The 24,554-nt window shown below is 43.3% G+C and overlaps 1 protein-coding gene across 1 annotated transcript in view; it reads right to left on the bottom strand.

The window, feature by feature from the left end:
* Nucleotides 1-23,846, bottom strand: part of Hs6st3 (heparan sulfate 6-O-sulfotransferase 3) — a 649,239-nt gene extending 625,393 nt beyond the window's left edge. Inside the window, exon 1 of the mRNA XM_041666459.1 lies at nucleotides 22,432-23,846. Coding sequence (XP_041522393.1) covers nucleotides 22,432-23,135 — 704 coding nt within the window. The 5' untranslated portion in view covers nucleotides 23,136-23,846. The remainder of the gene's footprint in view (nucleotides 1-22,431) is intronic.
* Between the last annotated feature and the right edge of the window lie 708 nt (nucleotides 23,847-24,554).

The following is a 24,554-nucleotide window of genomic DNA, read 5'->3' as shown; positions in this document are numbered from 1 at the left end:
AAAATCTTAGGTTATTAAACATATTATGTGCCATATTCTGTAGGTCTTTGAAGTGTTTGAAGACGATCTATCTAATTATATCTGTTAGACCTTAAAAACATACCTAATATGACTATAAGTTTGATTATTATAGATGACTATTAATTTGTATTTTCAATAATACATTACATTTTTAAATGAATTGCATAAATGCAATACCACAAACAAGAGGAGAAATGAATATACAGTATAACAAAATTAACTTTACATTTGTATCAATATACCAAAATATCTTAAACAAGAGTAGAAACACATACATAGTGTAACAAAAATAACCTCAAATTTGTATAAGCATACAAAAATCCATACCAATGCAAAATATTTAAGACTAGTAGCTGATTTTTGGTTTAAAAGTAGTTTCAATAAGCTACCCTTTTATTCTGTCATTTCTATATCCCCCTTTTTTTTCTTTTTAGAATGCGATCTCTAAAACTAATCTATTTTGTTCAGTTTTATTTCTAACCAATAACAACTTGAAACCAACCCTTCCTAGACAATGACAAATATCTATAACCCACTGATCAAACAAAAACTGCCTATCCCATTTCTTAGGAATATAGGCATTGTGTTTTTAAAATTACTTCTTATTGTCTGGGCAACAGCAACCCTGAAAAAAATACAAGGATAATTTTCAAATTCTGAGAGAGCTGATTGCATCATTTGTTGTCCAGTCTCATTGTAATGGAAAGTGCAGGGCTGTCTCAAGTCCAGGCTAGAGTAGTCTGTGGGTTTAGACCATCTCAGCTAGACACCTTGAAACTGTCCTGAGCAGTTTGTAATTCAAAGCTGATCTTTGGGTGGTGTTTGTTCACTTGGATTACCCCAATCCAGGTGGAATTGTCATTGTGGGGTCCCAATCTTTTTGGAGATTTCAAAGGGTGTTGTTAGAAATGGTCATTCTTCACTGCAGAAAACTTCAACATTTTAAATGTCATGTACAGCAGATATTGAAGCGGTTAAAGGAACACACTTTGTTATGTCCATACAGAGTACAAAAACTTAGTTCGTAGTCACCTGATTCATGTACGGGAAGCTGGAGGAAGCCTTTTGCCTGAATTAGTTAGTACTCTATATGATCATTAATATCATGATAAAAAAGTTTAAATATATTAATCTTATAAATTTTGAGATAATATTTATACCTTAAGAAGTATAAAAGTTTTAAAGAGCCGAAATAAAAGCAATGAATTATGAGACTATTAGCAATAGAATAGTCCCTTAATTTTGGTTTTTCATCTGTCCCATATAAATTAACTTGATAAAAAGAAAGGACGACCTTTACAATATGCATTATCCCATTCAGGAAGCATTTATCTACTCATTCCTGCTTCAATTATATCTCCACTGAAATGCTGTAGGTTGTTTTGTGTAGGTCACAGTCGTCCCTAATGAAGCTATTCCTGCGTACTTTCTATCTTAGTCACCTCAGTCAATTATGTTTTTCATTATACTCTCTAGTTCCTTATTGTTGGCATCTCTATTTGATAAAGTTAGCATGAATAATAGCCATCTGAAGAATGTTTCTGTGTCTTTAGCAAAGCTATTGTGAAAATATAGTTCACGATGTCATCCCATGTCCCTTTATGATGCCATCCCACGTCCCTTCATGATGTCATCCCATGTCTTTTTAAGCTAAAAAATCCTTCCAGGAGCTAGGAAATAATATGGTTATTTTATTTCCTCAAATTTAACATAATGACAAAGGCTCTCTAGGACATGACATTCCCTAGAAGCCAAGATATTAAAAAGATTAAATTCATATTTAAGTGTAGCAATGAAACAAACCTAGATGCTACTTCCTGTTCTTTTCATCGGCTTTGATTTCACTCACATTTTAATTGTTCTGTTAATTCTGCAGCTCACTTCAATTGTCCCTGTGAGTACTGCCTCTTAACCTGAGAAGTCTGTGCACCTGAATATGCACATTCACAAGTAATTAAGCTATATGATAATTGAAGACTATTGTTCATCTGTTCTTAATGATATCTACTAAAAATGGAATAATCAACCTTTTCCTTTAGGATACCATCAATCTGCCCCTTCTCATCCCACTCAGGATGCGATCCCAGGGCGACCTTGATTTGTCTTCCACACAAGGAAGCAACCATCATCCTCACAGTCTTTGGTACTTCCTTACTCTGAAAATAAATCAATGATGGTGTAGTTTTACCCTAGTCCCTGTGCTACAGACAACACATCATCAAGGCATACCACTCCAGATGGAGTGAGGAACACTGAGAAAACTATTTTGAACAGTTCCTGGCCATTGTTAAGTAAGTTATACAGTTTTTAAATGATCTCTTGTGAAGTCTTTACCACACCTTCCAGGGATTGTTAGCCACTCGCTCTGTTCTGAGCTCAGATGACCCACGATTGCCTGTGATTCGCTGCTGATTCAGGGCGATGCCAGTTCCCACCGACACTCAAGCTTTATCCTGTCAATCCATCTGTCTATGAGAAATTTTGAATGTGGAAAACGATGTTAAGGAGGAGAGGTCATGGCAACAGTGTGAGGGAGCAAAAAGGGGCCATGGTGAGGGTAATGAGAATGCATTATACACATGTACCAAACAGCCAATCAATAAATAACACAGCACCAAGAAAATCCCGAGAATCACCTGACGCTACTGTGCTTTTTATGTTAAAAGTCCCTCAGAGGCGCCCATATCTGAATGTTTTGCCCCAGCTTAGTGATACTGTTTTTGGAGACTTTTCTCTAAAGGCAGTGAGTAAATGGGGAAAGACACTGAGGTATACAGACCAGCTCTGCTCCTATCCCCTCAGTCACAGCTGCTGCCTCTTCTATTCCTTCTCTACCATGACGTCCTACATAGTAGCCTCAAACTGTGAGACAAAATCAGCCTCTTTTCCTTTAACTGCTTCTTTGTGTATGTGTGCATGTGTGTGCATTGTGTATCAGTGTGTGTGTGTACACGAGTGTATCTGTGTATGCACGTGTATATCTGTGTGTGTGCATGTATGTATCAGTGTGTGTGTGCATGAGTGTATCAGTGTGTGTGCATGAGAGTATCAGTGTGTGTGCATGAGTGTATCTGTGTGTGCATGAGTGTATCTGTGTGTGCATGCTGTATCAGTGTGTGTGTGTGCATGAGTGTATCAGTGTGTGTGTGCATGAGTGTATCTGTGTGTGTGCATGAGTGTATCAGTGTGTGTGTGCATGCTGTATCAGTGTGTGTGCATGAGTGTATCTGTGTGTGTGCATGAGTGTATCTGTGTGTGCATGCTGTATCAGTGTGTGTGCATGTGTGTATCTGTGTGTGTGCATGAGTGTATCTGTGTGTGTGCATGAGTGTATCTGTGTGCGCATGCTGTATCAGTGTATGTGCATGTGTGTATCTGTGTGTGTGCATGAGTGTATCAGTGTGTGTGCATGTGTGTATCTGTGTGTGTGCATGAGTGCATCTGTGTGTGTGCATGTGTGTATCTGTGTGTGCATGAGTGTATCTGTGTGTGCATGTGTGTATCAGTGTGTGTGTGCATGAGTGTATCTATGTGCGCATGCTGTATCAGTGTGTGTGCATAGTGTATCAGTGTGTGTGCATGAGTGTATCTGTGTGTGCATGTGTGTATCTGTGTGTGTGCATGTGTGTATCAGTGTGTGTGCATAATGTATCAGTGTGTGTGCATAATGTATCAGTGTGTGTGCATGTGTGTATCTGTGTGTGCATGAGTGTATCTATGTGTGCATGCTGTATCAGTGTGTGTACATGTGTGTATCAGTGTGTGTGCATGAGTGTATCTGTGTGTGCATGTGTGTATCTGTGTGTGTGGATGAGTGTATGTGTGTGCATGTGTGTATCTGTGTGTGCATGTGTGTATCTGTGTGTGTGCATGTATGTGTGTGCATGTGTATATCAGTGTGTATTGTGTATCAACGTGTGTATCTGTGTATCATGAGTGTATCTGTGTGTATGTGTGTAGCAGTGTGTGTGCATGTGTGTATGTATCAGTTGTGTGCAGTGTGTATGTGTGTATTTGTGTGTGCATGTACACAAATACACGTGACTGTGGAGGCAGGAGGATGACATCATGTATCTTCCTCCATGGCTTTTTCTCCTTGTTTCTGAAACAGGGTTTCTCATTGCACCTGGATTTAACGAGTCAGCAAACTCCAGACACCCTCTGTCCCTGCCTCGAGTGCTGAGATTGCAGGATTGTCGCGCTCTACAGCACAGTTCTGGGGATGAACTCAGGTCTCCATGCTGATGCTATGCTCTTTGCTGCCTATCCCATCTCAAGTTGTATCTTATATGGTCATAGCAATGAAAACTGTGGCCAATACATCTAGAAAGACTCTGCTCTGTCCTCTTCTATCTTCCCTCTCTGCCTCTGCTCTATAACACACACTGCACATTAAAATCACCTTGAGAAAAGCACGCTATCTGGGATGGTTTTTGATCTCCAAGGCCAGTGCAGTGCCAAGCATCTCCACACTGCAAATGCTACGTATCAGCCAGGTGCTCATATCATTCTCCCACGTGAAGAAGGGAAACTTCCATCAGCCGGGCCTTATCATCTCCAGGTGCATGGGGATTCACATCATCGAGCATTTGCACAGGACCCAATAACCACTAGCTGTGGTGCACACTGTACCATCCACACACTCCTGCCCCGGATCTCCACTAGCTGTGGCGCACACTCTACCATCCACACACTCCTGTCCCGGATCTCCACTACCTGTGGTATACACTACCATCCACACACTCCTGCCCCAGATCTCCACTAGCTGTGGTGCACACCCTACCATCCACACACTCCTGCCCCGGATCTCCACTAGCTGTGGTGCACACTCTACCATCCACATACTCCTGTCCCAGATCTCCTGGACCATTTTTATTCTTCATTTCTCAGCCTTCCTTGGTCTCTCATGACTTTAGTGATATCTAAGGTCAGTAGCATCAGCGTCACTTATGGATCTGCCTCCAGTACGTCTCCAGAGCAGATCCTGGACAAATGTAAGAATATCTCCAAGTGTAGACAATAAAGCTTTAGATGACATCTGTGAATATTATCCATTCTGCACAAGCAATTTGCCACCTTTTGGAATCTGTTAATGTACTTACGTCCTTCTCCTGAGCCATCCCATCAAAGCCACGGGCAATCTGAAGTATTCTAACACTGCTTTATGAATGTGATTTACCTCCTTAGGAAAACCCAGCTTCTCAGAACCCATCTACTCACATCTTGATTCATCATAGTGTTTTCCAGATCACATCCAATATTTCCTGTGGCATCATCTGCCTGCTGTAAAAGTCTTACACATTCAGCAACACCAGAGATAAAATTCTCTCTCAAGTGGGAGACATCTAGATAATAGAGGCTTGGTATCTTTGGAACCAATGCATAAAACTTAAGGAAGGTTTTATTATTTTGTCCATAATACTGAATAAAATATAGTTGTTTCTTGTCCAGCACAATAGAAGGTATGTGTCAAGCTTTGTGAACATCTTGTTTGACACTACGCTGTCCTCTGACCTCTTCAATAACCTGGAATCCTATGCACCCAGTGAAATTCTATGAGCACTCAGTTCCATCCTGGGTAGACTTCCCAGGGGCTGGGTTTTGTCCCGTTCAGTTATCTAGTATCTGGTGGATCCTCCTGCCCCCACACAATGAGATCCACTGATCCATTGGGAAAGGTGGAAAGCTAATCTAACCTGATTTAAAACTGATATCTTAGAATGAATTGATAAAGAAATGCTATCCAGGACTGGAGAGAAAGCTCTGCCAGAAAAGTACTTGACATACAAGCATGAAAACCCAAGTTCAATCCTTAGAACCACTTAAAAGCACCTAGCAACCTGTCAGAATGGCCAAGATTAAAAACACTAAAGACAGCTTATGTTGGAGAGGATGCGGAATAAGGGGAACACTCCTCTATTGCTAGTGGGAAGTGCAAGTTGCACAGCCACTTTGGAAATCAATGTGGCAATTTCTAAGAAAATTAGGAAACAATCTACCTCAAAACCCAGCAATACCACTTTTGGGAATATACCCAAAGGATGCTCAGTCATACTACAAGGGCATGTGCTCAACTGTGTTCATAGCAACATTATTCATAATAGTCAGAACCTAGAAACAACCTAGATGCCCCTTAATCAAAGAATGGAGAAAGAAAACGTGGTCCATTTTTTACAGCAGTAAAAATAATGACATCTTGAAATTTGCGGGCAAATGGACGGATCTAAAAAACATCATATTGAGTGAGGTAACCCAGACACAGAAAGACAAATATCATATGTACTTACTCACAAGTGACTTTTAGACATAAAGCAAAGAAAACCAACCTACAGTCCACAACCTCAGACAACCTAGACAATGAAGAGGACCTTAAAAGAGACATATGTGGATCTAAATAGAAAGGAGAAAAATACAAGATATCTCCTGAGTATTGAGGTCACAGGAAAGGGTATAAAGGGAGAGGGGAGGAAGGAGAGCAGAGAAAATGTAGAGCACAATAAAAACAATTTAAAAAGAAATACAAAAGAAAAAATACAAGGATCTTTTTGCCCTTCTCTACAGAGTGCTATTCATTTTCTATAACTTCCTACTCATAACTTGTTTCTTTTTTTTATTTTAAATCCCGTTTCTTCTCTTTACCTTTTCCTTCCCACTGTCCTGCAAAGCTAAACAGATCAGAATTCTGATTTTTAAATGAGGAATGATACTTCTATTGTCTTCTAGAGCACACGTTAGATTTGGCCTTTACCCACGGGACTAGTGGCACAGCACCAGAAAAAGAAAGGGACAAACGGACACAGAGACCAGGAGACAAGTGTGAAAGGCACAGTCACCTTACAACATGGTATCGGATGCAGTATCCTGTCCCTTCAGGTGCATGCTTGTTGAAGTCATTTCATGAAAGTCAATATTTGGGGTAAAGGGATGAGTTTAAGCTTCTCCTCTTGAAGAGGGCTGCGTCATAATAGTTATAGACAGGACTTAGCAATGACTCTACTGCTTACATTTTTGAAATCTAAATTTCACATTAAATCAAAATTAATCTCTTCAGCCCAGCACATGGACAAAGCCGTCTATATACACCACCCTACTTTCAATGTAATATTACCCCCTCTCTCTTCAGCTAACTCAAGTTTTTTGCTTTCTTTCTTGTTCATTGCTATAAACATTTACACTCATTTTCTTAAGCATTCCTTTTGGGACTTTTACAAAAAGTTCAAATTACAATGCCAGAAATTGACTTAAATATCTTGAAATATAATCATTTTTAAATGGTTTTTGCCTGCAACTTATATAACTGATTTTATTCCCTGAGACCCAGGACCAAGACTCCTCTACAGTGCCGGATGCTGGGCTCTATACGATCAGAAATGAGTTAGTCAGTCCTCTGGGGCCAGCTAGAGAAAGAAAACAAATTTAAGCTAAAATCAGTCTACGGCTATAAAATTTCTTGCAAAGAACCAGCTGGGTCAGGTTTTCCACTTCAGTTTTCCTCCCTCTCCACCTTCCTTTCCCTCCTCCAACAGTCTAGAACATCTGACTTAAAGACCCAGTCCCAATTCACTGTCCTCCATCAATCCATAATCCTGGTCACAGGTGTAAGGACACGAATGAACTAACCCGAGACCTGACCTCTACCTGGCCTTGTTCTTGAGGTCCAATCATTGATTTCCACTCTTGACAGGGGTTTCTGTCCCACCCAGTACTATAGCCGTTCGGTCCCAAAGAAATACACAGAGGTCTACAGTAATTATAAACTGGTTGGCCTATTAGCTCAGGCTTCTTATCAACTCTTATAACTTATATTAGCCCATAATTCTTGTCTGGGTTAGCCACATGGCTTGGTACCTTTTTCAGCGAGGCACTCACATCTTGCCTCCTCTGTGTCTGGATGAGGACTGTAGACTGAGCTTTCCTCTTCCCAGAATTCTCCTGTTCTCATTGTCCCACCTCTACTTCCTGCCTGGTCACTCCACCTATACTTCCTGCCTGGCTACTGGCCAATCAGCGTTTTATTAAGATAATTCAAGTGACAGGATAAAAGACCATTGTCCCACAGCACAGTCTTTTGAAACACACATTCTATTACTTACATGCCTGAAATTAACTGAATTTGCTGATTCAAATTTGATAATGGCCATTATGAAGGGAGAGAGATTTATATTCAAAGATCCTTGGAAACACAAGCCATAGAATACCATGTATTATATACACAGGGAGCATCAGGGTGTGTCAGAAAGACAAACAGAAAGGGGGCTGAAAACATGGGCCAGATCCTTTATTTCAATAAAAAAAATGACTTTCCTTCCTCATTTTAGCCTTCCCAGGAGCATAGAAGCTGTCTCCAGTTGTCTGGTATCTACTTTAAAGGTGATTAAGCAAACAAAGGATAGTGATATCGAAGAGGCCATTGAAGAAAGTGCTTAGAGTTATCGTGGCGTGCTTGTCTTTGCTGTGGCTCACAGGCATCAAAGCTGGATAGGACTGCTGGTTGTTTCCCACCTGTGGAAGCTAGGGTACAGTAATGGCAGAAATACCTTGACAATAACCCACAGCTCTCTAGTTGGATATATGACCCACTCAGCAAGAGGACAGTCATGCCCGGTATCAGAAACCTAGCTAACCATGCAGGTCTAGTGATGTCATGAATCTTGGAGAAGATTGCACAACCACTACTTTACTAAAGTGGCATAATCCTCATCTACATTCTAAATACCTGTTCTTCTAGCCACAGATAAGAGTGCTTCTTCCCACTCATCAAGGAAAATTCTCTTAGCAGTGGGAGACCATTACGGAAAACCACATCTGATCAAAATGCAGAGTTGCTTCCCAGTCCCAGCAGATTCCACAACACAATTCCCACAACCAAGGCTCCGGGGATCACGGGGGTCAGTTGTATAGGGGTGGAGAGAAAAGAAAGCTCAGCAGTTAAGAGTGCTGCTCTTACTGAAGACACAAGTTTAGTTCCCAGCACTCACAGCTCAGCACCACCTGTAAATCTAATTCCAGGGGATCTGACAAATTATTCTGACTTCTACAGGCACCTGCACTCACCACACACATGCACAAATGTGTGCAAATACACATATACATACACTCACACATATACACTCACAGGCACACTCACACACACACACACTCAAACACACATATACTCACTCACATTTACACACTCACACACATACATACACACACATACACACTCACATACACTCATACATACACACACTCACACACATACATACACACACATACACTCATACATACACACACATACATTCTCACATACACAGTTACATATACTCACACATACACACACTCACATACGAACACACTCACACACATCACACGTAAAATAAATCTTAACAGACCAATTTTAGAATCATTTCCTCACAAAGGCAAGACAACGGAGGAAAACAAAACCATCTCTAAACCTGGTCTGCACCAAATCTCTGGGGCTGAGAGACGTTCCCCGGGGTCTAAATGAAAGCGTGCGTTTAGATCAGCCCTTTCTGTCATGTTATTTCCTGTTTCAAAGGAATCTGGCCATTCCTTTAACAAGTCAGAGCGAAATGTCTATTTTCACACTTTTCACTTTATCTCTGTTGTTCCTGGTTTCTGAAACTCTATAAAAGCTGAATAATATATTCATTGCCTTTCCAAAACCCAACTTCTCTTCCTTTTCTATTTCATATTAAAAGACTTCCACCATACATGTAAATTTAAATTTGTCCAATACTTTATTCCTTAAGTACTTCTATATCCATTTTTTTAACTCACAGCAACTGGGAAGGAAGCTCATGCTTACCCAATGGCCTAATCATCTGCTGAATAAGATGACACTTGCTGACTTTTGCTCCTCTATTACTTCATTCACCACTTAGTTGACAGTTATTTGTGCCAGGCACTGCTCTAGGCTCAGAAGGACACAAAATCATCGTTCTTGGGAGACTCTGACCAGAAGGGGTTAATACACATAAGTCAGGAAGAGCATGGGGAAGATCAAGTTAACACCCTGGTTGTTGATTTGCAGCTCTTTGCGAGATACTGTTCTCTCTCACCAATCTAAGTTCCACAGTGTAAAAGTCCCACGGAAGAGTTTGATTTCTGCAACGTAACTCTCTTGGAGTGGCAAAGGGTCTCAGACTGTTTCAACTCTCTGAGGTGGTTCCATTGGGACTGTCAAAATATGATTCAGTAACACCCGGTCCATAACAATAAATAATCAGGGAGGAGACCCTTTCAAACTCACCCATACACACTCACACATACACACTCACAACACTCAAATACACACGCATGCACAAGCAGATACACATAACTTCTATAGACATATATACACACTTTCACACACACACATATATGCAACACATACACACTCCCACACACACATATACACAAACATATACACACAAGCACACACACACACACACACACACACATACATGGAAAGGGATGAAAAGGAGTGTAGGGGAGTGGGAGGAGAGAAGTCAATCCGAGTATAGAATAATGAACAACAGAAGTTGAGAACTGGGCGAAGTTAGTTGGTATATACTGTAAGCACAAATTAAAATACTGTGCTGGACTCCATTCATATGTAAAACTGTTAAATTTAAGGGAGAAAAGGGAGAAGAGAGAGTGAGCAAAATATGGGAGGAAGGAAGGGAGCGATAAGAAGGGCAAGAGCTGGTGGCACAACTCGGTCACCAAGCATTATGTCCAGCATGGGAAAGGCCATGGGTTCTAGCCCCAGGACAAGAAAGAAAGAAAGAAAGAAAGAGAGAGAGAAAAGATATTCTGACCCAGCAAACAACATACTTAGAGAATTTAAATACTAGCAGTCATGGGCCAATACGCACCTCCTACAGGAAAGCGTCTCCAAGCTTCCCACAGCCTGTTTCCATCTCAGGCCACTCACAGTAAGTTAACTAATTCCATGTATCATTAATAATTCATGACTTGCTTGTGAAAGTGCAGGGCCAGCACTACTACAGACCTAACACAATGAATATCTTAGCAGAGAGAAATTAACAAATGAATTGTTACAGATCAATAGGTGTTGAAGAGAAAATTACAATGGTAGTAAAGCTTAAATAATTTATATAAAATATTGATTTTTTCATTATATTAATTATTCTTTATAGCACACATAAGGAACTTGGAGAATAAAACCTTCAAAGCAAAGAGATTTATCTGCAGCAGTGTTTTAGGCTTCAGCCTAAATGCAAGACACAAACAATGTACCTTGATAGTCGCAAATATTTGAGGTTAATAAATAAACGCAATACTGCCAATGCACCTAAATTTCTCCGGGTTGTTAAAAGTTTTCCTAACCAAATGACTTTTATATACACCATGGGAAACAGCGATAGAGAAATCATAATCAAAGTATTAGAGATTCAGACGTGGGACATTCCTGTCATCTCAGCACTAGAGCCAGAGGCAGGGGGACGGTGAGCTGAAGGCCATTCTGGGCCACACAGTGGGAAAAGGCCACCCGAGGCCATGCAGGGAGACCTTGCTCAAGCAAACATACAAAAACTTAAAAATGAGATGACCGCTAATTCACCTCTTTCATTGTGTGTGGACAGTTTAATAAGGAACAGTGAGGCTATGTGAGGAAGAAACAGACCTCAGCACCTTGCTCAGATTTTTAAATATTTATTTATTTATATTTTACATCTGGGCCTTAGTTTTCCCTCCCTTCACTCCTCCAAGTTACTCCCCTTAGCCCCCTCTGTTCCCACCTCCCAATCCACTCCCTCTCTGATTCTGTTCAGGAAAGGGCAGGTCTCCCGTGAGTATCAAGAAAACATGGCATATCAAGATGCAGTAAGACTAAGCACTTCCCCGTGTATTAAGACGGGGCAAGGCAATCCACAATGAGGTACAGTGTCCCAAAAGTCCATGGAAGTGTCAGAGACAGCACCTACTCCCATTACTAGGAGTCCCACAGGAAGACCAAGCTGCACAACTGTCACATACATGCAGATGGCCCAGGTCAGTGCCATGCAGGCTCCCCTATGAGCTCAGGTTAGTTGATTCTGTGGGTTTTCTTGTATACCCCTGACCCCTCCAGCTCCTACAATCCTTCCTCCCTCTCTTACACAAGGTTCCCTGACCTCCACATAATATTTGGCTGTGGGTCTCCACATCCTGTTTCTATCAGTTGTTGGATGAGGCCTCTCTGGCGATCATTGGGCTAGGCATCCAGTCTGGTTACAGGAGATGGCCAGTTCAGGTTATGTATCTGCTATTGCTAGAATCTGCTGGTCTTAGTTGGGATCATCCTTATAGATTCCTGGGAGATTTCCTAACCCCAAGATGCTCTCCCATTTCCAGTAGCCTCTTTCAGTACTTTCCTGCTCCACTCCCCCCGCCCCTCAACCCCTCAGACCTTTTAAATAGCTGGACTTAAATCCAGTTCAACAAGGTACTTAGCCAGCACAAGCCGCTTCCCAAGGCAATTCTACCACGATCAGAAGCTTCACACAGTAAGGCCTGAGCACGATCTTATTTCCAATTTGCTCAGACTTAGCTGCGTCCTAAAGCAATGAACTAGAGAGAACACAAGGGGATGGGTCAACAGAGGAATAATAGATCCGCTCTCCATGGACGACTCATCATCCCTTCCTGTGGGTAGGAGAACAACATGGGTCCCAGTGGGGATGTGTGGATATTTCATTGGGTATTGCTTTGCCACCTATAAACATCAACAGTTCACTCACAGCATCTGACTCTCAGGAGCAAAGCAGTAACTATATGCTTTTTTGTTTCTTGTGCCTACTAATTTTATTTAAAAACCTTCCAGCATTTAATGCTAGGATAATTTTATTTTTTAATTAGAATACAAAGTAACAGGTTTCCTTAATCGCATTTCTTACTTAGTTAGCTTTAGTTGATACCACACACTCACACACACTCAATACACATACGCTCACACACTCAACACGCTCAATGCACTCACTCACATACACACTCATACACTCACACACACACACACACTCACACATACTCACACACTCTCTCACACACTCATACACTCACACTCATACACACACACACACACACACGATCATATGCCCAGCTCCATCCCTGTAGGTGCCCTCCCACCCCTAGTATTCACCTTTTCACCCTTCATGTCCCATGACCCTCCTCAGCCCTCTTCCTTCCTTCAAGCATCTTTTGTCCCATTACACAGGACACTTCCAAGTGTTTTGGACTTTACCCATAGCTACTCCCACATAAATATAAATACGTTACAATATTCTGCATAGAAATATCTGGCATGTATACTTTAAAGAATACCAAGCCTTCTGCAAATACATATAGCTATATTTCAAAAGTCTTTCAAAATTAAAAGTAAATACATTTAGATAATTTCAAATGATAGTATTTCTACTTCTCTCTCTTTTCCTCCACTTCTTCCTCTTCTCCTCCCCTTCCCCTTCTCTCTCTCTCTCTCTCTCTCTCTCTCTCTAGAGTTTCATAGAACTATTGCTCATAAATGTTACTCTGAAGATTCTTAATGTTTGTGACACGGTCTAAGCAACAGTGAGCATTCAATCTCATAAACACGATTTTGCAGACTACAGTCACTTTGGCACACCGCTTATCACGCTTTAACTAATATTGCTCTATAACTCCAAATATATAAGACGCTGCACATAGATGTGATATAAAATATGCATCGTCTACTGTGCACCCTAACACGGATCTAACAGCCCAAATCTGTCACTATTAACCAGCTGGCTCAGGTGCGTTCTGGTGACAAACATCCAAAATAGCATGATGTTTTTGATGCAGCCAACGTCCCTGTAGTGACTTTCCTTTCTGGAAGAAGCCTTTTCTACTTTCACCGTTCCTTCGGTCAATACTGCATTCTGTGCAGAGAAGAATCTTCTGCAATACAGTTTTCTGTTCCTCCTCTCGTTTGTTGACAAGAACAGGGCATCCATAAAATGGTGAAGAAGCCTCCAATTATTTGGCACTGTGTCAGTCGCCCTCCAGATTCAGCCTTTCCATCCCTGCAACTCAGAGTTTACTTCCATCCTGCTCTGTCTCACTGGAGTCCATGAAATAGATCAACTAACCAGTTCCCTGCCTTTTAGCTTCCAAAGAGAGTCACTCAGTGGAAGACAATGGAAACAGACAGACAGTTAAGAGGAGAAAGTGTTCAGGACATATCCTCCCAACTCTTTCTTTCTCTCTGCCTCAATTAGGTCCACAGTTGCAGCTGGAGGAGATTTCTACAAACAGTTCTTATCAACACACCTCTTCTTGGGTTTCCCCAACTGAGACAGTATCTCCTGTTAGCCACCAGCATACAATAGATACAATAACTACATCTCCCCATTGCTTCTTCCTATCCAGCTGCTATCCAGTTGGACTGACGGTCTCCCTTCCTTATCAAAAGGCACCTGGAGATCCAATGTCTGTTCTCTTATCCCGGCCTGTACCTCTATGACATACGCCTTTAAAATCCCAGTCGGTGCCAGAACCCACACTAATAAAACCAGAAAAAGACTGCAGCATGCCACAAAAGAGAAGGCATTTATTAGTAAATACATAGCAGCAACATTCAATATACTTCTTCTCCAAAACAGACAGCCTGTCGGGTGGCCGAAAGCATCTTTCAAACACACAAAGGAGACTGAGCCACTGCATGCATAACCAAGTTCTGTCTTCTCCCAGCGTTGCCTCCTTCTGGTTCAGTTCTCTTTGGGTTCATTCACCTCGGTCACTTCGGTCTTTCTTCGCCTCTGTCGAAACTGACAGTCCACAGCACCACTCTGTTTTCTCCTCCCTCGCATGCTCTTTACTGAAATATAGGAGTCTTCTCCCCAGACTGCCATCTGCACATTACAATCTAACTGTTTAAGACTGAGTTTGCTCTTCTTCCTACATCGGCTTTCGCTATAGACATAAACTGCAAAAATCCTGCAGGTTTCTAATTGTGGTCCATCAGACAGGTTTGTAACTACATACCCAGAGTCTTGAATTCTTTGGAAGAATGCTCTGTAAATCTAATGAATAAATACCAGGGAAGTCAAGGTGATTGACATTCGTGACATCCTGTGATTATAAAGAAATTCGAATGCACAGCCCAACCTATATCCACAGTGCTAGATGAAGGGTTCTTCAAACAAACGACAGTACTTACCAATAAAAGCATGGGTAGATATTAATAATAGCAGTGAACTAAAAATATTTATGTGCCACAGGCAACTAATTCAATTTCACTGCAGGACTTTTTCATGTATGAATTTAATTGTGTATGTTTAAACATTTTATTGCTGTTTCATTAATTTCCCATTAGAAAAAAAACCAGTATGCTTGGGGGAAAATACTTCACTTTTCCATTTAACTAAGTACCCACTGAGTGTCCCTAGTACCAGATGAATCAACATTTACTTTTTATCTTCTACAGCCATTTCTTTTGTATTACAGTTTATCTGTTAACTTCTGTATTATTTAGATTCCAAAAGAAGAGCATAGCTTCTATCTTACCTTTACCCGGTACAGGCTGTCTGCATATGACAAGTCCCGAGAGACCATAATGGCTAACCATATATATGACTTCCTAACTCTTTTCTACGGACACCACATAGGTTGCTAATGCCTAGATTATAATGTAAGTTATAACACTCTTGCCACGCTCCTTTCCCAGAAAGGAAACAGACACGGAGCAAGGGACTGATAACCCAAGGTCCCATAACAAGAGACTGAGTGAGCCTAAAATCCCCAGAGTTTGACTTTGGAATCCAACTCTTCAGTTTTAATTATATTCAGAAATCAGGGGACAGCGTTGTTTTCTGTCACTACGAAGTTTGTCATGGGATTCCTCCAATTTCTCTTGGGGATGTTTACCTGACTCATTATCTCTTCCATCGGCCCCCAACATCACATTTTCCAACCAGACCGATCCAACTCAAACTCTGCCATCTGGTTTACCAGTAGTAACCATAAGTCCAAATATGCCTAAGATGATGTAGACTTCTGTCCTCCACCCATCCCCTCAGCTCAATCTGATATTTTTTTTCTATGTTAAAAATGTATAATAAAATAACCTTTCCAAAATTTAATGTATCTGTGTATTCCCAAAAGAATAGCTGATATCTCTTAGTCTAAGAAGAGAATCTTATTGAAATAATACAATAAACCTTACCTTTTTTACTTTTTCTTTTCTCTTGGATAAAATCAGATGTAGTGCCTTGTTTGTGGTGGATCTCAACTGCTAACAAGTTGAATTTACACCCAAAATAACAGTCATGAAGGAAAGTGTCCAATAATTTTCTAAAGCGCCACAATCTTGTCAATTACGCTATAATTATTAAAGGCAATCTAAAAGCAGGCATTTACTGAGCATGGTCTATGGGTCAATCTCTGTGCTAAGCACTTCATGCGTGTTTTAAAGAGCAACGGTATGTACCACAGGCAGATTAAAAACCAAGAACACTCTAAGATAACAACATTTGAGTACATTTCTCAACATATTGTTAAATGCTCAGCTATAAGTGATATAAAGTACCATTAGCCAATTAAAATCAACAGAGAATTTATCCATGACAGCCAACATCCAGCAAATTCTGACACAAGGTAATGGATTATTATAAAATACATAAATAAGAGTTTCCTATTCAATTAATGTCATATTAGCCCTACCCAATAATACATTTTGTAACTCTTAAAGTCACGTTAGGGTTTGACAGTCTCAAATTATTAATCCATTATCAAGCAAAAGTAGTTTTCAAATGCCTTAAGACTCTGATTGTCTTTAGTCAAAGTGATAATAATAATTAGCTTTGGGGAATCATAGAAGAGTCTGAGGCTAAGCAAAACCACATTGCTGGCTAAATTTACCTGGTTTCTAATTATCAAACATTTCTGTTTCTCTAAAGTTCTGTTTCTCTAAGTTCTGTCTCTCTAAGGTTCCGTCCCCCTACCCAGAGTAACCAGCACGAGAAGGTAGTAGAATACATCATTTGTTAGTATTAAACACCTTCACTATTTAGAAACCCAAATGCATTTAACCTCTTCCTGACTCACAGAAATATTGGTGGTTTGAGGCAGTTGTGATACTTTGAGGGACCTTGCTTGTCACGAGCAAGTAAGCAGATGCAACGTGTCGACAGAACAAACCATATCTCTTTAGTGTTAAGCGCACACAAACCTTGTGGGGAAAAGTTAACCTTCTTGGCAGCCCAGCATTTTTAACTACAAGAGAGGATAAACTAATTTCTATTGCAGCACAGGCTACAATGGTCTAGAATCATATATTTTAGTGTGCTGTCTAAAGGCAAAGTGGCATGGGGCTTAAAGTGGTTCTATTTGTTTGATTGTTGAAGGATGAGTTACGTTGTGTCTTCTCATCTAATCTTTCAGTATTTGTTAAGGAAACAATGTCATTACAAGGTCCTGCTGCTTTGAGCTCGGAATGTGCAGAGCAGAGCAATCTCTTCTCCCTGCTTGTACACAACCGAAGTTTCCCTGTAGAAATATTTATGAATGCTAGAGAGAGAGCTGATTCATGTATGATCTTGGCTGTTCTTTCTGTTCACATGCTAGGGTTGGGAGAAGACTCCCTAAATTCAGCTTCAATTGACTCGGGATTCTTCCAGTAAAAGGCCATCCAGGCTGTCTTTTCTCAGGAAGGAGTTTCATCTTCGTCAATGGTGAGTCGGGCACCACTAAAGTGCCTGCTGCTGAGGGCCACCCCACCTCACAGAAGAGTCCATACTGACTGGAGACAGCTTCACATTTTGTGAGGCTCATTCTCAAACTGAAACCCCACCAAATCTCAACCTGGTTCTACGTTCAGGGTTGATACCAGGCCCGTTCACCTTCCACATCTTCTTCTTTTGAGTACTGAAAGCAACTTTGATCTTTATCCTTATTTTTTTTCCATGTTCTCAGTAATTACCAATGCCTTCAGTTACTGTGAATATAGCTTTCAGTTATCAATAAAGATATATCAATCAGATATTAATCAAGACAAATTATCATTTACTTAAAAGCATTCCTTCAGTAGCATGCAAAGAAGATGGCTGGAGGCTCATTTCTCTCTCATTTATTAGCAGCTGTGCTTGACACCGTTGAAGGTCCTGGGGTCCAAACGGGCACTGCATCCTAGCCCCCCCGCCTCTCTCTCTCTCTCTCTCTCTCTCTCTCTCTCTCTCTCTCACACACACACACACACACACACACACACACACTATACAAAGTGAGTCAAAGAACCTCATCATTCTGACCACAGTGCCTAAAAAAGACACAAGCATCACACTGAAATGAACCTGAGTTCATCTCTCTAAGATTACAAATGGGAGCACAGTGAAGGCCTGCTTCCCTGTTTCCCTGTGCAGTATTGAGACATGAAAGTCATTTTCCCGTCTCATGTGTTAAGGTCCTTTCTAGAACAGACAGGCACAGGAATGTGGGGAGAAGGAGCCCATGTCTCCAGTCTTAGCTGAAACCACCTCCACTCTCCTGCTCTGTTGTATACTTACGTAAGTCAGCAGGCCCCACTAGAAGTAGGTTTATATCACTAGCAGCACAGAGTCCTGTGTAGTACCAAATCCATAGGAAATCAGCCATCCCAATAGGATCAATGGAACATGAGTCAAAATGGGGGAAAAAAAAATCCCCTCCTCATCCTACAGAAGGCTATGCAAGAGTATCTTCTAGCATTGTCTGAGAAAGACAATGATACCCGCTCACCCAGGTTAAAGCTACCTTTCCTAACAGGCTGGCTCACACAAGATCAGCACTGTTCAAAACACGTTCCCATTAATATCAGAGCACCTGACATACTAGAGGTAGGTAATTAGGACACTTGTCACCATGATATATGATCAGAGAAGTCACAGAAGTTAGGACATGGAATATGATGGCCACACGAAGATATGAATTCCCAAGGGAAACTTCAGTAACACCATCTCACCTTTTTAGTGTTAGCATGTTCATCAAAATTGTGGACATAAGTTTTCTTTTCAGTGGTTTTTATCTTTTTTATTTTAGTATAAAATATTATGATTCCATCCGCACTCAATATTGGTATAAAGAATTCCCCTAAAGCTTGGGTTATAGAAAGAGGAGAAAACATAAAATAAAGGAACCCAGGCTAGGGAGAAGGCTCAGTGGCAAAGGGTTCACCACAGAAGCATGAGGGCTTCATTCAGAACCCAAACACCATGGCTGTAGTTCCAGTATTCCCGGGGTGAGATGGAAGGCAGAGACAGGAGAGTCTTCAATAACTCACAGCTCCTTTAGCCTGGTATAAACATCTGCTATTAAGATATGGGCCTCAAGCAAGGTGGAGGACAAGGACCCACACGTGAGGTTGTCCTCTGACCTCCCCAAGCGCTCCCCAAATGCTTAGCCTCCCGACAACTAGCGCCTCTCTCTCTCTCTCTCTCTCTCTCTCTCTCTCTCTCTCTCTAAAAAAGAACACAGAGAAGACAGTGAGATAGGACAACCTACTGAAAAACTAGTGAGAGGAACAAAACACCACACACAAAAGAAGGAATCCTTGGAAAATGGTTATTAAAAAAGTGATATAGACAAATCATTTTCCTGTTGGTTTCCAATCTCATCTCAACCACTGTCTGTAGTCAAAGTTCACCTTTGTGATATCGCAAGGTCGTGCCCCTTCCTGAGCCTCCGAAATCCGTATGAAGCATCCTTCAATTCCCCCATGTTCTCTCAGGGCTGGCTTTCTCTCTTCTGTCTCTAGCCTGAGTGTCCCTCCCTCCTCTCTCACTATCCACTTACCACACACACAGCTATTGAATATAAAGCATTATATACCAGTATGCTGTAATATATATATATATATATATATATATATATACTATGCAAAGCATGTTCCATTGATTAGCTCATTTAGTTCTCAAAACACCTATAAGGAGCATCCTAATTTTATTTACATTATAAAGTGGGGAAAATGTGAGACTCCGGCTCTGAAAAGAGTGTAATTTACTCTTAGTACACACATCATTCACGATCCATGTTCTTCCAACTCCAGAGTCTTGCATTTACCAATTATGTGATCTACAAGGGCATTGATCCTTAAGAGAAATGGGAGGAGCTGCCAACAGGGGACCAGGAGCAGAGAGCCTAGGGAAATAAAACCAACAGGAGCTCCTTCTCAATTTTGCTTAGAGTCAGCCCTATTTGAAGTAGAACCTTGTTCCCATTATGTGCCAATAGATTATCTGCCATTTTGCATTGTGGAAATGTAGCCTCCATTATCCAGGCTGATCTTGTTGACTGTAGAATGCTGTACACAGCCATTACAATGACAGACAACTAATTCAATCTTCTCAGCTAGCAAGATGCTACTATTAACATCTCTTCAATTCCTCCCCTATAGCTTTTGATGCAGGGCCCTTCACATATATCACAGATATTCCTTCCTACAGTATCTATGAAGAAAAGAAACTCACTGGGGAGAAGGAGAGAGAGGGGGGGAAGAAATAAGAAGGTTCTACAATGCAACATAAAATATTACATTTAAAAATTAGAGAAAAACAAATTGGTACAACATAATTGATCATCTGATAACTCCTAGTGCAAAAAGAAATGAACGTTTTTGATCCATTGCTAAACTGAGAATGTCATTTGTTTTGATAGAAAGCATATGTTTACATGGTCACGGTGGAATTTTCCTGCCGGGAAGTAGAGAGATGGGGTGCATCTCCTCTAGAAGGGAAGACCTCACGACGTGTGGCCTGCGTGGGTCACTAACAACAGGACCATCTCTTTACTCAGTGAAACCCAATGACTTTGTATTTCTCATCTTCATGGATCTATCCACTAGGACGTTGTTTTGTTTTGTTTTTAAATACTAACACTCACTGAATTTGATTTGATGTGATCATAAAAGACTCGGTTTTACTGGAACGGAAGCAATGAAACCAGCTCACAAACTCTTTGGGACCAACCAGGAATCTGTATTATCTACTAAAAGGGCACACCGTGGAAGGACGTAGAGCAAAGACAGTCTCACTGAAGTAACTGTGCTTTGCGGTAGGAAGAGCAAATGTAATACTTTAAAAGTTTTAAGCTAAAACACAATGGCAGTCTCAAAAATAATGCACTATTAAAATATTTACAGGTGCAAAGTCCTTCAGACAAACTACAAGGAGAGGGCCACCGGTTTCGTATTCTGACCAATTCCCGTCAAACAAAAAGGAGCATCAAGGACAGTATTTAATAAACTGCAAGAGTAAAATTAAAAAAAAAAGTACCATGATGCAAGAACACTCATTCTGGGAAAAATGAAGTGGAATTAGATGCTTTAGTAGTGGCAAATTTCAAAATCTGGGTAGCTTCCTGTAAATGAAGCTTTCCCATAATGTCAAATGCAAAAAGCTATCTGAGAGCCCCACATCTAGCTGAGTGTTTCATTTCCTGCTTCCTTACACCAAACTGTTTGAAACCTTTGAGATTCAAAACTTCAATAAGCTAGTGTTCTGAACTTGCAGTATTTTATTCCCTTGAGCACGTCAGACAAATCTCCAGACAGGACTGGGCAGAAGAGCATCTGACCATATTCTTAACCCTGGGCATTGCTCAAAGGGTGGCACCTAAGCTTGCAAACTTCCTCAACCCTCAGCTGCCTTCCTGTGCTAGCCGGCTAGCATTCCCTCTTGACAGCAAAGGGCTCAGTCTTTGTATCCACTGGGCACACGCCCAGGCACACAGTAGGCATTTAACAAAGAATGGTGGGGTGAGCTGTTGGAATGGCTTAAGGGGAAGAGTGGAAATCTTGCTGAGAACAGCATGAGTCCAAATCCTGGCACTGCCCAGCAACAAAGACCATCTCCAGAATTAGGGTTATCACAGCGGAGCGCATATTTGCACGTGTATCTCCAAAACGGCATCATAAAAGATTGTTTTCTGAGCTGGCAAGCAGCCACCACAAGCCACTTATGAGGGGATTATATACTCCGGCTTCCCCATTCCTGAAAAACTCATGTTTTGTGTCTGCCCTCCCAGCTAGCCTTTGCTTTGGGTTTCCACCATATAATTTAAGTTCACAATTCGACCTCGCTGGTCCAACCCGGACCTTGGACACCCTGGCTATTCCATAGTTATTCTGGAGTGCCCGCTCCACATCACATCAGAGTGCTAGGCACTGGGCAAAACGCACACCGGGATGGCTCTGGACACGTCTGAAGGTGACAGAGGATGGCAAGAAGCAATGGAGCATGGGGAAGGAACCAGCTCAAGACCCCTGCGGTATCCAGACGTCTTTATCCTTCACCCAAATCCTCTGTCCCACTCTCTGGAAACCGCTGCCAAACAGCAAAGGAAGCAAACAGCACAGGGACTGGAGGGTTCGGGACTGGGGGCGGGGAAGGGGAGTCTCAGGCAATAGACAGCAGCCATATGGGACAGGCACGGTACCTGGTGTGGCTATGGTTTCGGGGACAATCCTTCTTCTCCATGATGGCCGGCACGCAGTTGGTGAGCTCGGTCCAGTCGGCGTGCAGCCCGCAGCTCCAGCCGGTGGAGAAGCGGGAGAAGAGCCAGGTCTCCTTCTTTCCCGGCCGGTGGCAGGTGCACTTTTTCTGGCCAGCTTTGCAGCTACACGGCTGCTCCAGGCGAATATTCTTCACCAGGTGCCGGCCGAACGTGGTGCCCCCCGTCTTTTGGATGTGTAGAAACACTATCACGTCGCGCCCTTTGATGTTGAAGTCCACGAAGCGGGTCAGGTCCTTCAGGGTGAAGTTGAAGCGCGGCACGAACCGGGGCAGGGAGCCGTTTTCGGGCGCCTCGGGATCGGGCTCCTCCTCCTCTTCCTCCTCTTCTTCCCCGGGGTCCCCGGGATCCTCATCCTCATCCTCTGGAGCCGCGACCCCTTGAGGCCCCTCAGGGGGTCCCCGGGGTGGTGGAGGCAGCTGGGGCCGCCGCTCCCACTCATCGGGGGGCGCCTGAGCCCGCTGAGCAGGACTCGGAGCGGCGGGCGGGCGGGCCTCCCCAACACGGGGCTGCTCCCCGAAGTTGGTGCAGGAGCTGGTGCAGGAAGGGGACACGTACTGGTACATGATGACCACGAAGAGGAGAGTGAGCACCGGCGTCAGCAGCCACTTGTTGAACCTTTCATCCATGGTCCCGCTCTCAAGCCGGCAGGTGAGGTGGCGGTGGCGGCGGCGGCAGAGGCGCGATTGGGCGCCTGCTCGGAAGTTTCAGGGACTCCGGGGCGCGGCTCGGAGCCCGCCGCTCCTCCATGCCCCTGCCGCCGAAGAGCGCGGCTGGCTGGCTGCCCCGCCGCACTCCGGGGCTTGCGGTGCCGGGGCCTACATGCGGAGCCGGGAAGACGGGCGCCGGCGGCGGCGTAGGGCTTCTCGCGACTCCCGGGGCGCCTGGCTCGAGCCGGCTCCTCTTGCGCCTGGACGCGGCGCTCTCAGGCGACACGGAACATCCCGCCGCCGGCTGGCAGACGCTCAGGCGCTGGAGCGCGGGGTTCGGGTCCTGGACCTGCCCCGGGCTGCTGCAGGCGGCAGCGAGCACGGGGGCTGCATGAAGCTCGCCAAGGCGCCGGCCAAGGGCAAAGGCGCGGCCCGGCCCCGCAGCCCCAGCCCTCCGTGTGCACCGCGCCCCGCACCTTCCCCGGCGGGTCCTCGGCTGCCCGGAGCCCGCTGCAAGTTTGCAAAGCCGCCTCACGGCGTCGGCGAGAAAGACGCCTCTGCGGAGCCGCCTCCCGGGCGAATCGCACTACTGCTCCGGGTCTGCCCGCCCAGGCAGGCGCAGGCAACGCGCACACACTCGCTCACGCGGGCTGGCACCGCCACAACCCGCCAGCCGGTGTGACAGGAGCCCTGCTACCCGCAGCAAAAAACCTGCCCTAGGTACGGAGCATGCGCCAAAGCCTTCCTCAACCCCGGAGGAGTTTCCAGGGGAGGAGTCCGCGGCTCTGCGGGGCTCGCGGGAGGTAGCTGGGGGTGGGAATCCTTTCAGCCTGGAGCCGGGGAGATCTGACAAAAAGGCGAGAACAGGCCCCACGGAGGGCGTTTTTAGCGATGATCTGATTTCTCTAAATGGCAACACTGGCAGCTTTCTCAGTATGAGAGTGGACGGAAACCTGCCTGGTCTTGTTTGCAGGAATAACAACCCTATGGCAGGAAGTCCCACAGAGACAGGGGTTTCTTGTCCCTCCTCAGCATGGGAATGACTCCAGGCTTCATTTACTGCCTCCCCAAGACATTCAAACTGAGTGTTCAAGTTTGTTCCAATCCTTCCTTAACTATTAACTTAGCAGGTCCAACGCCACAACTTTATTCAACCAGCAACCATTAAACGCCTGCTATGTAAAGGGCACTGTGTCTGGTGCATACTTCATTTCTTCCCCCACGAGGCCAGTCCAGCACGCAGCCACGCAGGTTATAAATACAGTTTAAGGGGTCACCTCCTAAAATTCATTCTGCTAACACCCAGTGAGCTCTTTAACGATAGGGTCTAACCTTTCCCAGTTGAAGCATAGCACCAACTCTCCTTGCCTGTGATTTACAGCGGAGTCTTCCTCGGTC

This window comes from Microtus oregoni, unplaced genomic scaffold (genome assembly GCF_018167655.1).
Source record: "Microtus oregoni isolate MIOR12 unplaced genomic scaffold, Mior012 000001F_ref0000356, whole genome shotgun sequence".
Classification (NCBI taxonomy): Eukaryota; Metazoa; Chordata; class Mammalia; order Rodentia; family Cricetidae; genus Microtus; species Microtus oregoni.
This window is presented reverse-complemented; position numbering and strand designations above follow the sequence as displayed.